The 14136-nt window shown below is 48.6% G+C and overlaps 1 protein-coding gene across 1 annotated transcript; it reads right to left on the reverse strand.

Annotated features, from left to right (window-relative positions):
- Positions 1-6525: 6525 nt before the first annotated feature.
- On the reverse strand, positions 6526-9813 carry SOWAHA (sosondowah ankyrin repeat domain family member A). The gene has a single exon (XM_030284289.4). The coding sequence runs from the start codon at positions 9664-9666 to the stop codon at positions 8317-8319; it is 1350 nt and encodes a 449-aa protein (XP_030140149.4). The 5' UTR covers positions 9667-9813; the 3' UTR covers positions 6526-8316.
- Between the last annotated feature and the right edge of the window lie 4323 nt (positions 9814-14136).

Below are 14136 nucleotides of genomic sequence, written 5' to 3' on the forward strand. Positions count from 1 at the left end.
TGACTTCCTTTCTTGGCAGTTATCACCCATGAGTCTTTCCTGGCTCTGTGTAATCCTAGGATGCTGTTCAGAGGAGGTCAGAAAAAGGGTGGTCTTCACTGACATCAAGGAGCCAATCAGTCATGTAGCCATGAGTTTGGGAATCACAAACTCTGAGCTTATTCCTGCACAGTCATTTGCAAAGTCCTTGCTGTGCTTTTGAAGAATTTCTTTTTCAAGCAGCACCTTCAGGGGGTTGTTTTTAGGTAGTTTTCAATTTTCAGCCTGCACAAAAAGCCTGAACATAGGAGGAAAAGCTCTGCTGCAGACTGTGCCAGGAGTGGAAGAGATTATTCAGTTTCAATGAGACTTTATATAAATCCCTCAGCAAAACTCTTTTAAGCCAGTGTTTGCATTGAGTCAAACCAGTGATGTTGTTGTATTTAAAATCTGTTTGTTTTGTTTGCAAGAATTCAGTAAGAACAATATGCAGCCTAAACTGCATACCTAGACCATGAATAAAGCAGCCACTAATTAAACTCAGGTTTCTTCCATAGCCAAAACAGATGTTCATGGTGCCATGATGCTGGGCTTTACCAAGAAATGTTTTACCAGTGGTCTGTGTCCTAGCTACAGTAAGTACCCCCACCACTGAGAGAAGCTGTTCTGCTCGTGAGGAATTTTCTCTGGAATTGTATGCCACTGGCCACAAGAACTCAGGGAGCACAGTCACCAAGCTGCCAGGTGTGCTGTGGTTGTTTTAATACCTGAGGGGAAATGGCCAGACACTGTAGAGCCTGTGAGTAATCTGCACAGTGGTTCTCAGAAGGCCATAAATACAGGCTTTTAATACATAAATTGGAAAGCTGCCTTTTGAAAATGGTCTTTAACAGAAGCAATGTTAATGGAGAATGGAGAATTTATAAAATACAAGCATAGCTGTTTACATTATTTGAGAAGCCTGACTTAAGGTGCATTTTATTCTTATTATTCTGAGTTGAGAGGAAAACACCCGATTGGAAATAGGTGTTTTGTAATTGAAGCTAATGCTTGCTTTTAAGGGGAAAAATGGGTCTGCCCTGTTTATCTTATCTTCTTAGGGTGTTGTGCCCACAGGGAGGGCAGTTGCTACCCCTTCCACAACTGGCACTCACACGTATGCTTTAAAGAGCAATAATTAAAAATAACTTTGACTCTGTTTAAAAAAAAAAAAAAAATAGGCTCCTTGGTACAGTGTTAGATTGTAAATTCCAGGCAAAGTGAAAAATGGTCACAGTGGCAGCATCAGAACCTCTCTGAAGGCAAGCAGAGACCCCCTTTCAAAGTACCAGCAGGTCTGGATTGTCAGGTGGGTCTCGGTTTTGATGCTGATCATTTGTTAAAAATTTATTAGGAGGGTAATGGTGAAAGTTCATCTGGACGTCAGCGATGTGCAGCATTCCTGGCACACCAACATACTAAGTCATGGTAAGTATCCCTTTCTGCTCTGGTCAGCTGTGGTCTCTGAAATTACAGACTGAAGCCAAGAAATAGTTTAAGCATATGCTCTTGAATCTTACTGCCTTTTGCTGAAAGTTTGGTATTTAGAGCACTAGTTACATCCCCATACCAACACATGGCAGCTTTTTCCCAACTTCAGCTCATGCAGCATAGAAGGCAAGATGCCAGAAACACAGAGCGTCTTCATTTTACAACACTGTGATCCCACACTGCTCCACAGTTTTTTCTGACCCTTTACCATCAGAAGACATAAAAAAGACTTGAACTCTCAATAGCAGTAACTGGAGGTCTTTTGAGGAAGCACATCCACAGGTATTATGGAAATAAAATCCTGTGCAGTGCTTGGATATAATTACTGCTCATACCATTACTCACCAGCCTTCCATTTGTGACCTCTGCAGCCACGGTGCTGGGTTACCTCTGGCCGGGGCCCTGGCAAGTGTCAGCTTCAAGCGATTTCTGCACCTTGGCAATGCCCCCATGCTGGGAGACTTTTTATGTGAACAAAGTCAGGTTGTGTGAGCTGGGGAAATGCAAGGAATGAAGAAGTTCCCTGGTACCTGACCTTCCAGGAGAGCAGGCAGGAATTCCCCGCTATGCCCAGCCTTGGGAGTCTCCTGCTGGTGCTGCCAGCCTGATCCTTTCACAGGTAACACATAACGTGAGCCCAGCTGCATGGAGAGCTGTAATCGGAGCCCTGCGGGAGCTCTCTCTGTGAATTAATGACAACTGCGGCCAGGAGAGTGCAGAACAGCAGGGCTGGGGAGAAGGAAGGGGTGGAAGAGCAAACAGCAAGCACCCAGATCTCCCCGTGGTGTGCCGGGGTGGGAGGCTGGTGGGATTCCAGGAACCATCTCTGCTTGGCCGCCCACACACGGGTGGCGTGGGGGGACCGCAATATTCTGTCGTGCTGGGCGGAGAAGGGCTGACTTTGGCTGAGAAGTGGCTGGAATTGCCCTGGGCACAGCAGGAGCCTGGCCCGGCTGACAGCAGCGCACCCTGCCCGGCTGACAGCAGCGTCCTGGCAGCAAGGCAGGGATTTCAGACACAGTAACTCCTTTAGAACTTCATTTAACATCCACGTCAATGTGTGGGAGTCGCTGCTGGACCAGGAGCTGCTGTCTCAGCCTTTTGCACACTAAAATGAGGGATTTTCATTATTTTGTTTTAAACCCTAGCCTCACTTTCTTCGCTGGGGCGTTATGCTGGGGGACTTCTGCGTGTGGAACTAATTAAGGAACAGAGAGCCGCAGGAGTTAATGCAAATGTACTCTGCAAAAAGATCTATTTGGTGCTTGTGAGAGCTGTATTTAATAAGTAGAAGGATGTTCTCTCTGCTTTGAGAATTCATGGCAACCATCTGAATAATTTTTTTAAAAATAAACTCACAGCAGCATTGCAAAACTAGCGGTCTGTGCCTGGAGGGAGCCCACATAGACATTAAGGAATAATCAGCCTGTAGGAACCGTGCGGTTCACAAAAGGCTCTCAAGAAGCAGCACTTGAATTTCACTGCGAAATGAAGAGAGGCATTAAAGGTTATCAGAGACTCTAAAATACCACATTAGCCTTGAAGCTGAGTCATCTCAGATAAATCCACAGAGAGACAATATGGGCTGCATTGATAGTCTTGATTTAGAGAACAAGAGACATTTCTAAAAATGTGAATAAAGACCCAGAGGCCTTTCTAATGGGCTCAGCCCATGGTGGAAGAGTAAGAACATCCCAAACTACCTCAAAAGGGAACCACTTGTGAAACAATCTCTCCAGAGACCCCTGTGACAGCTCCTGATGGAATGGATGGTGCCTGCAGAACCCCTTTCTGGGTTTCAGCTGCTCCCTGCTGAGCACAGGGTCAGTGTCACCTGATGTCACAGTGGCTGCTTGGAGAGGTCTGCTCTGGAGCTGATCCCAGCCTGGAGTGAAGCTGCACATCTTTGTTGCGAAGGGGAAAACTACCACTGGGGAGTGGTGGAAGAAAGTACAACACAAAAATCATGGTGAGAAAGTCTGTCTGTACCACTGCAGTTTGTTATTGTCACCATATTGGTGAATATTACTGGTGTGACTTTCTGCCTCATGCAGGAGCCCTGGGTGAGGACACCAGGGAAGGCCTGGCATCCCAATACCATCACCTCCCATCAAGGGCTTGTGCATTTGGCTATCAGGTTCTATTCCGTGGAAATGAAAGCTGTTTGCTTTGTGTCAGCTGTGACTCCACAGTGCTTGCTGTGCTTCTCAGCTGGAGTCTCTCTTCTTGTCCGGAGGGTCTCAAGGGATGGGGATGGATTATTTTCCTCTTGGGAAATGGTGGTTTGGGTTTGGCTAAGAACTCGTGCTTTCAGGTGAACAAAAATAATGCCCTACCTAGGACAAACATAGAGCAGAAGTTCTACCAAGAAAGGGAAAGCTGAACACTGCCAGCATAATTTTTATTGTGCACTTCTCTATTTTCTCTTCAAAGAAAGGGAAGAAGATGTACTAAAGCTGTGTTAATATTAACAGTGTGGATCTATTTTGCATGGCTTCAGGTTACACACACAGTATAAAGGCTCAATGTGCTTAATGAATTGCTTTGTCTTCTAAATTACTAAAATAAACCTTGAAACTGGAATAGAAATATTCTTCATTAGGATGCAGGGTTTTGATCTGTGCTGTCCTGCTCTGCCCCTGCTCTCCCCCTTCAGCAAACAAACGCCACACTGTCTGTGCCCATGCTACATGCTGGCCAAGTCCCTGTTAAAAACCTCTTAATTTGGGGAGTCCCACAAAAGTTCAAACAACTGGAAAGGGTGAAAACTGCCGTGCTGCTATTTTATTCAGATTAATATGCAAATCGAGAGGCAAGTACATCCAAGAAATGTAGGTCATGGTGGAAACATGAAGAGAGGGAGCCAGAGATGAGCAATGAGGAATCAGGTGACTGTCTAGCAATGCTTCCTCTACCTCCAGTTGGTGGCTGCAGCTCCCATTGGTCTTTGAGACTTACTGTGACTCTTTCACTGGACCGTGGGTTTGTGACGAAGCTGAAATCTCATTAAGACCCCTGTGCAGTGCAGGAATAGGGTTTCCTGGGTTTTCGTAGTCCATGTTTCTGTGCAGCACTCACAACAGAATGGACACAGCTAAAAATCTCTGTGAGCCTGACCACAACCACACTGCCTCGCACTGCTCAAACAGCCACATCCGGGAGGACAAAGTCTGTCCCTTTGTGCAGAATTGTGGTTTGAGGTTTGTTTGCAGAGCTCTTCAGAGCAGGTTTTTGAGCTGGTACTCCTCAGAACAAAATGTGCCAAGGAACAGACAAACCAAGTTATCCTTAGCAGGCAGACTGAGCCAGGGTCAGGGAAACAGTAGCTTTCCTGATCCCTAGTGCTGCTGAACTAAAATCTGAGCTAGTTTTCATTTCTGTAGGCGCTCGACTGAATGCACATTCAGAGGGTGGGGGAATGACACTGCTCATGCTGCCTACAGGCCTAAAAACATTATCTTGATTTCAATTTGCATATCAGTACTGACTGTGTACTTTAAAGAAGTGACCAAGGTGATTATCTACATTTTATAGCAGGAAATAACCAAGGCAAAATACAACCAAGCTGCTGAGTCCTGCCCCTGTGCCTGATCTGTGCCTTCCATCTCCAGCCTTCCCCACCACTAAGCCCTCTCCAGGGGGCAGGAGCAGAGCCAGGGAGCCCTCAGGTTTTTTTGGTTTTTACCTTTCCTCCTCTTAGCTTTGATGGTGCCTTGGGCAGCTCCCAGCTCTGGGCTGGGCCAAGGATTCAAAGGCTTTGTGCCCAGCCCATGGCACAGCCCAGTGTGTTGAGGGAACCCAGTCCTCCTCTCAGCTGTTCCTGTGAAAACATCCTAGCCAAACTTCATAGCTGTCATTCATTCAGGTGAAAATCCTACTGCATTCAGCCAGATTTGGGCTTGAAAATGAGAATTAGGGAGAATCAGTCAAGCTGAGGGGTTCATAAAACAGTCCTGCTTTAGCCTTTTGCAGAAAAACACTCTCATGATCACTCATTGTCCTACAGTGTCCCTTCCCACAGTTTAAAGGGTGACATTGGAACCCAAACCACAGCCATGCTGACAGACTGGTTTAACTTCAAACTGAAGGCACTACATGTACCTGTAGGATGACAGCAGTGTGTTCTCAATACCTTTCAGGACTTGTCTGCACAGCACGTGGTGTACTCATCCCAGCCTCCCTAAATGCCATCTTTTCCTTCATGGGCTGTACAAGGAGGAGGAATGAGCTGAGTCACTGCACAAACCTGATGGCAGAGCCTGGCCTGACCTACCCCACCCACAGCACCTGGTCTTGGGAGCACCTCTGTGACACCACCCCCCTGCCAAGCCTCCAGCACTCCCTGGGGAATGCTGGAAGAGGGCTCTTGCAGGTTTGTGCACTCCCTGGGGAATGCTGGAAGAGGGCTCTTGCTGCTGGCCATTTTTCTATCAAACCAGCTAATCACTTAGATGCCTCTGAGGAAGGAGTAATGCAGAATTTTCTTAGTGATATGTGTTGTAATGAAGTCTTATCTCAACTGTGACTTCTTTGACAGAACAATAGAGAAGCAATGAAACCTCCCTGCTTTCCCGGGGTGAAATCACAAGCATGCTCTCCAGATTAGTCAGGTGGGGTTTTTAAACACAAAACACTCCATCCTTGAACCCTGCCTCTGGCTCATGCAGGCTTGACTCTGAATTAGCACTAAAGTTCAGCAATGTTGTCTGATCAGGTATCAAGCCTATACTCATAATTATTGAACAAACTTCTCAATAGGCCAAGTCAAACTGGAGTGTTTGCAATTCCCACAGAAACAGAACACTTTCACCAGGCAGTGTCAGTGCCTCAGAGGTAACATGAATACACACACACTTCTGTGGTTTCAGGGGAGGAAAAAAAAAAAAGTTCTATGTCCATACACTTGGGAATACACTTTAGAACAGAGCCCTGTTTTTCCCAGAACTCTGCAAGCTGACAGACTGCAGCACAAATCATGGCTTCAAAGGACCACGCTGGTCAATGGTTACCAACAGCTAGAGAGCAAATTGGATTTTATTTTTTTTAAACCCTACTCCAGATATAGAAGTCATGAGCTGCTTGATCATTAACCTCTGCTTAACAACTTAATTAGTTCAATCCACAAGCAGACCAGTGCAGAATAATCCAGTCTCTTCCTAGAACAGGTGCATCAGACCTGCCTGCAACCTCTGATCACACTCCCAACGAATGTCACCAACTCCAGGAACTTCAGGGAGAGTGTTCTGAAGTAAAGAGGGCAGTGCCTCCATCTTCAGTCCTACAGCATTCCTTGTGAGTGTTTAGGACAAGCCAATTAGAACCAATTACAAGTACTAGGTTTAATGCATGGCAGAAAAAAACAAACATTCCTGAAGTCACTGACCTGGAAGGAAAGGCAAAGAATGCAAACTAGTGTTTCAATGCAGAAACCCAAACAGAGTCAGTGCAGCATTGCTCTCACCTTCAGCACCTCTCAATGATACAGGTTTCTACCACAGCTTTAGAGAAAACGTGCTGGTTTAGCAGACTTGCTCCAGAAGTTAATCAGATTCTGTTCATAGCTCTGCCTCTTTGCATTAACTGTAACCAAGAAGTAATTAAAATAATAATAATCTTACTGCAAACCTAACATGCAGTTAGCATGCTTTTTGAGCTATGTGCGGTTCTATATATAGAACAATTATGTTTATCATATAAAAGAAGAAGAGTTCCTTTTAGGTCAATGATTCAGGTTGTTGAGATAAACACTGCTTCAAGAGGTCATGCAGAGGTTCTATCTTGAAACACCTAACATAACATAAAGCCCCATGTTTATAAATATTTATTGTAAATAGGTCAAAATGGGCCAAGTTTTAAACAAAAAGAATCAGACATACAAGGCTAACTTTGTTTCCAGTTGGCTACTCAGAAACTCTGACAGATCCAATTCTCAGTTTTTCAGTTCAATTTTTCACTATCAATAAGGTTCTTTATTCAGTTTAAGTTGATTGAACAACAGTGAAGTTTAAATGTTCACAGTATCATCAAGACGTGTGGTAAGTACCACCTGGTCAACAAGTCTTTCAGGGACAGAGAAAATCTTAAACCACTAGCCAAGCCTTCAAACTGAGGTAGACAAGTCATGGTGACTTGAGTGCTGAAGGTCAGGGTCTATCTTTTAAAATAATTTATCTAATAAAATGCATCAGGCAACAATTGAGATTGTTATGTTAGTATTTCTGATGTGAAATTCTGAGTGAGACGCTCTCAAAGTGAGAAACTTTGTTTTGAAAAAGTACACAATTTTTGTAAATAGAAATATCCTTCTTCTATTACCAAAATAATCAGAAACATCATAGAAAACTATGCGTCTTTCCTCTGATAATTTAACCCTGTTAGATAACAAGCCTCGTTAAAGTAGCCAGCTACCAACTTGCTGTTCACAGTGTAAAATATGCAATCCTTCATCTTGCTTCTGCTCTCCAGCTGAACACAGATCAAGAAGGCTGCACCTCAGGCATTTTGACCTGTCCACACACACATAAGCTGTTTTAGCTTGTCAACATTAAGTATAAAGGTTGTGGTCTCCACCACCAGATCAGCACAATGGTACGCACAGCATGGATAGCACTTCCCGGCAGCTCCCTTTCCACGGGCACCTGGAGCTGCGTTTCATGCTGTGGGCTTTGGATGTAGACCCAATCACTGATTCAGTTAAACATCCAAAAATACAGAGACAGAGAGAAAAAAAAATCCAAAATGCTTCTGCAAGAGAAAGCTGAGACAGCAGCCATGCTATTAAACCATTTGATCACAGTAAGGCAGAGGTTAGTGGCCAAAGAACAGCTCAGAAACAGGTCTGCGTTTCACAACCACCTCTTCCTCCTCCTCCGCCACCTCAGAGAGTGAGGAATATGAAGGGAAGCCCCCTCTGATCTTTGGCTTCCTCCTCGGGCCCGTACTGGCAGTCAGAAGCTTGTTTAAAGTTGAGGGCTTCCTTAAACCTTTGGTGAGATCATAGAAAGCCATATCATCGGATATGACTCCCAGGAAAGTGCTAGTGGAGCTCAAGATTGAAGCCGCAAGCTTTGTAGACTTCTTGATGGGCACGGAGTGTTCCATGTTTTGGGAAAGGCTGGGGTCCCCCAGCAAACGCCTGATCGTAAGAGACGTCCCTTCCTTTAAGTACTGGTGCGGCTTCTTCCCACTGTAGTCCCTCAGGTCAGTCTTGGCATGGTAGCTGTAGACGAGCATGGTGATGATCTTCTCCTGGCCGTGAATAGCAGCCAGGTGCAGCGCCGTGTAGCCACCGTGCGACCGGGCATCCACGTTGACGCGGGACCCGCCCTTCTCGGCCGCTCGGATGATGTTGGTCACCATGTCGCAGTTGCCGCTCTTGGCGGCCCAGTGCAGGGCGGTGAAGCCGGAGATGAAGTCCCTGCGAGCCGCCAGGCTGGCGTCGCCCAGCAGCAGCCCGTGGAGCTGCTGCGTCCACTGCCCGTCGGCGGCCAGCACCAGCCACTGGTGCTCCGCCTGCTCCAGGGGCACCACGGTCTCCTCGCTGGCCCGGTGGTTCTTGGGCCCCCTGCGCAGCCCGGGCGAGCGGGACCCGGGCTCCTCGTCCGGCGGCGGGGGGGACAGCGGGCCGGCCGCCTGCTCGGGCGGCGCCGGGGCGGCGGGGGCCGGCACGCAGCGCACGGGCAGCATGCAGGGCTTGGGCGGCGGCTCCCGCCGGGCCCCCGCCGCGGCCCCGGGCAGGGGCACCCCGCCGCCGCCGCCCTGGAACAGGCCCCGCAGCTCGGCCACGGCCCGCGGCCCCGGCGGCTCCTCGGGGGGCGTCCCGGCGGGGTCCGGGGCGGGGACGGGAGCCGGGTCGGGGACGGGAACCGGGACGGGGCCGCCGGCATCGCCCCCCGCCGGCGGGGCAGCGCGGAGCTGCCGCTTCAGCACCACGAACTTGACGCCGTCGATCTCCTTCACCGTGGCCACGGCGTTCACCGCCGCCTTGAACCGCTCCCGCCGCGCCGCCCGCCCCTCCGCCTCCCCGGCATCGGCCCCGGCCCCGGCGGCCTCCAGCAGCGGCCGGAAGGCGCTCACCAGCTCGGCGTTGCGCACCCGCCCGCCGCGCTCCCTCAGGAAGCCCAGCACTGCCTCCGCGCTGATGTCGAGCTCCGCCATCCCGCCGCCACAGGTGGTGGTGGCGGAGCCGCCGCCGCGCCTGCCGCCTCCGCGCGGCGTGGGATGCCGGCAGCCCGCGGGGGTGGCCGGACTCGGGGCCGGAGGCACCTGCCTGCTCCGCAGCCGCTCCCGCGGAGGTGCTCCAGCCGCCCCGCCCCGCACACGGAGCGCGGCCGCCCCGCCGCCGATCCCGCCCCGCCCGCGGGCGGCGCTGCCGGGAGAGCCCGGCCCGGGCGGTGGGAGCGCGGCGGCGGCACCGGCACCGGCACCGGCACCGGCACCGGCAGCGGCATCAACACCGGTACCAGCACCGGCACCGGCATCAACACCGGTACCAGCCCTGGCATCGGCACCAACACCGGTACCAGCACCGGCATCGGCACCGGCACCGGCACCGGCACCGCGCGGGGGTACGGGCGGGCGGCGGGGCTGGACGCGGACCCGTCCCTGAAGCTGAACCAAGCGTCGGTGCGGACACAGAGCTACCGCAGACTCCTCGAGCAGGACCGAACGCTTCATCCATTTACGCGTCTTCCAGCTTCCTAAAACGATTCTTGTACGGGGGAGGAGAGGGTTTGTTTGATTGAGTTTGGATTTTGTTTTGTTTTAATACCAAATAAGTGGAGAAGCGCTGGGTAGAAATCACTTGCAGGGTTTGGTCTCCATTCCTGGAAAATCCTCAGGAGTTCTGTGGGACCAGTGATCCTGCTGGGCAAGAGGCTGGTGCCTCAAAATTGTCAGAAGATGGGTGAATGGGTCAGTCTTTTGAAATATACTCACCTCTATGTGATGCTGTATGATATTATATATATCAAAGAGTATACAGATTGCATATATATTATCATATATATATATATATATATACATGACCATATATTATTATCAGCAATATTTTACATTTATTGCATCTACAACCCTAACCCCTAACACTAACCCTAATGGCCTAACCCTAACCCAAAACCAACCCTAACCCCTAACCTGGGGTGGGGGACCCTAACCCAAAGCTAACCCTAATCCTAAATCTAAATTACCCTGACCCTAAAAATAACACTAAAACTAACCCTATCCCTAAAGCTAAGCATAACCCTATCGCTAACCCAATCCCTGACCCTAACACTAAGACTAACCCCAACCCTAATCCAAACCCAAACCCTAATCCAAACCCTTGTCTATTTAAACAATTAAATATTTACAGCATGGCTGCATCTCTTCATGTCCACCAGGAGAAGAGAGAGCTTCTCCTTTTATAGAGAAGCTGTCTCAGCTGTCTTATCCATTACTTGTGCATAAGCATTCAACATTACTGTTCTCTGTTCTACAGGAGAAAATAAATCCCAGAAAAGTGCTTTTCTCCAGGCAGACTAGGAGGACTGAGGACCTCTTGGAGGGATGTTCAGCCTGCAAACTTGCTTTCTCCTCTGAATCCTGCAGTTAAGATCATAAATGGATGCCTGAACTGTTTGTCTAGGAGAAGAGCAGAAGAAACTAAGAACAGAATGAACAGCCAGTGTGGTATGAAGACAGATAAAAGTAACTGTATGAGGATGGGTAAGAAAATGCAAATAGATGCAAAAAGTAACTGTATGAGGATGGGTAAGAAAATGCAAAAAGTAACTGCATGAGGATGGGTAAGAAAATGCAAATGAGTTGTTTTCAGTCTAACTTAATAAAATGGAATATCCTTTTATGACCAAGTCACCTGCCTAGTAGGGAAGTCTGTGGATGTAGTCTACCTGGACTTCAGCAAAGCCTTCAATACTGTCTCCCACAGCATTCTCCTGGAGATGCTGACAGCCCACGGCTTGGAGTCCACTCTTCTCTAAAGGGTTAAAAACTGCCTGGATGGCTGAGCCTGGAGAGTGGTAGTGAACGGTGCCACATTCCGTGGGTGACTGGTCACTAGTGGGGTTCCCCAGGGCTCAGTGTTGGGCCCAGTCCTGTTTAATATCTTTATTAATCATCTGGACGAGGGGCTGGAGAGCAGCCTCAGGAAGTTCACAGATGACACCACGTTGGTGGGAGTGTTGATGTACTGGAGAACAAGAAGGCTCTGCAGAGGGATCTGGACAGGCTGGATCAATGGGCTGAGGCAGTGTGAGGGTCGACAAGGTGAAAATGGCAGGTCCTACACTTCAGCCACAGCAACCTCCCCCCAGAGCCACAGGCTTGGGCAGAGCAGCTGAAAAACCTCCCAGTGGAAAAGAAGCTGGAGGTGCTGGTTGAGCATGAGCCCAGGTGGGCAAGAAGGCCAGTGGTAGCCTGGTCTGTGTCAGCAATGGTGTGGCCAGCAGGACCTGGGCAGCTCTGGTGCTCTGGTACCAGCACAGGTACTCAGCACTGGTGAGGCCACACCTCAAGTGCTGTGTCCAGTTCTGGACCCCTCAGCTCAGGAAGGACATTGAGCTGCTGGAGGTTTTTAGCCTGAGGAGACCTTATCACTCTACAAGTAGCTGAAAGGAGGCTGTAGGAAGGTGCAGTTTGGCCTTTTCTCCCAGGCAACCAGAGACAGGACAAGGGGAAATGGCCTTAAGCTGCACCAGGGGAGGTTCAGGTTGGGCATCAGAAGGAATTTCTTTACAGTAGAGATTTCAAACTCTGCAATGGTCTGCCCAGGGAGGTGGTGGGGTGTCCATCCCTGAAGTGTTCAAGGAGTGACTGGACATAGCACTTACTGCTATGGTTTAGTAGAAAAAGTGGTGTTTAGTCAAAGGCTGGACTTGATGATCTTGGAGCTTTTTCCAACTTTAATGATTCTCTGATCAGTCTGTGTCAAAGTCTCCATTTTGAAGGCAATGTGAGGTGTGTCATTGCTGATGCTGACTTCCCTTCTGCCTCTCTCTTACTTTTACTGAGGGTAGGAGAGCCTTTTCCCACAGATTGCATTTGGCATTCTCTCTCCATCTTTGTGCAAATATCTGTAAAACTATTTCATCTTTTGCTAACGAGCTGGCACTGAACCAGTTCCTCAAAATAATTTTGCTGTTCTAATGATCTTTCACATAATAATAATGTGTAATCTTGTATTAGTTCTGTGTTTCTATGTGAATCACACACCTCCTATTACTGCCTTTTCACATGGCCTGAACAGCAACCTTGCCCTTGCTGAGGCAGCCACTTGAGCAGTGACCATGAGCTATAGCTCATGGCATTGCCTGCCCTATGTAGAGAACTAAAAATGACCCTGCATCCAAATACTAATTGCTGTGCCTTGTTTTCACTGTTCAGATCCTTACTAGAATCCCTTGCAGGCGTAAGAAAGTGATTTTTGCATTGCAAGCTTTCATCTGTACCCTAGGATTATAGTTATAGTTCATCTCTGCAAATGAAAGCGAGGAGGAGGGAAATGATTCAGAAGAGCAGGCTCTTATAAAAACCATTTTCTTATGTTACAAATGTTAAAGGGAGAAGTTGCTGCAGTTGCTTGCATTGGTTCAAGCACAGGGAGGGGGAGAGAGGGGGCTCTCAAGCTCACTGCACTCAGTCCCTGTCTGCACAGCATCACGCCCCTGTATCCTTTGAGACCCACAAGGATGCTGTCACATCCCCCCGTCCTATCCCCAGCCCAGCACCACTCCTGCAGAGGGATGTCCCTGCACCAGGCTCTCAGGACACCTCCCTGCTCCACACCCACACAGCCAAGCCCCTCTGAGTACTTGCATTGCGTCAAGGTCCAAAAAAAGGGGAGTTACTGAGACTGTTCCCTTCTGCAGATCCTGGCATTCCCACTGCTGCAGAGCAAGGACACATAGCCAGGAGGTCATAGAAGAGGAGACAGGATGTTTACATGTGCACCCAGTGCCAAGCAAGCCTGAGCTGGTTGCTCTGGTTTAACTGCCCTGACACAATGACCTCTTTGCCCAGGTAATGCCTCCAGCCACCTGTTCCACACACACTCTCTCCACGGGCAGCCCATGGAATGTGGTTGTGCTCCTTTTCACAGTCTGTCCATGGGTTTTAGTAACCGAACATATTAACCTCCTATATTATTTGTAATAAAGAAGAAAACAACACTTCTGGCTAATCACTGGTACCAGTTCAGACCACACACATCCTGTTTGCCAGCCTTTCCCTTTAGCTGCTGATGCTTTTTGGTTGCCCACCATTCAGGATGAGTGCCAAGTACCAGAGGACCAGCTCCCAAATGAGCTCCTCTTAGTCCACTGAGTGCTGGTCACGCTGATCAGATTGTGGAGCAGAAATTAAACCTTTTGAATTAATTTTATTAATATAGATAATAAAATCTTGGAGCATTAGGGGTGTTATAGTCATCAGTCATCCAAAATTTGCAGCCTGAAAAGAATGTGAGAAGTTTTGCCTCTTTCTGTGTTACCAAAAACCTACAAAGCAAGTATTTCTTGTTGGGCTATTTACAGAATACCGTGGGCTGCTTCGTAGGAGATCTCAAGCCAACTCTCTTGATATTTTTCATGTATTGGCTGAGACAAAAACAATATACAGAAGCCCATGCTT

This window comes from Taeniopygia guttata, chromosome 13, assembly GCF_048771995.1.
Source record: "Taeniopygia guttata chromosome 13, bTaeGut7.mat, whole genome shotgun sequence".
Classification (NCBI taxonomy): domain Eukaryota; kingdom Metazoa; phylum Chordata; class Aves; order Passeriformes; family Estrildidae; genus Taeniopygia; species Taeniopygia guttata.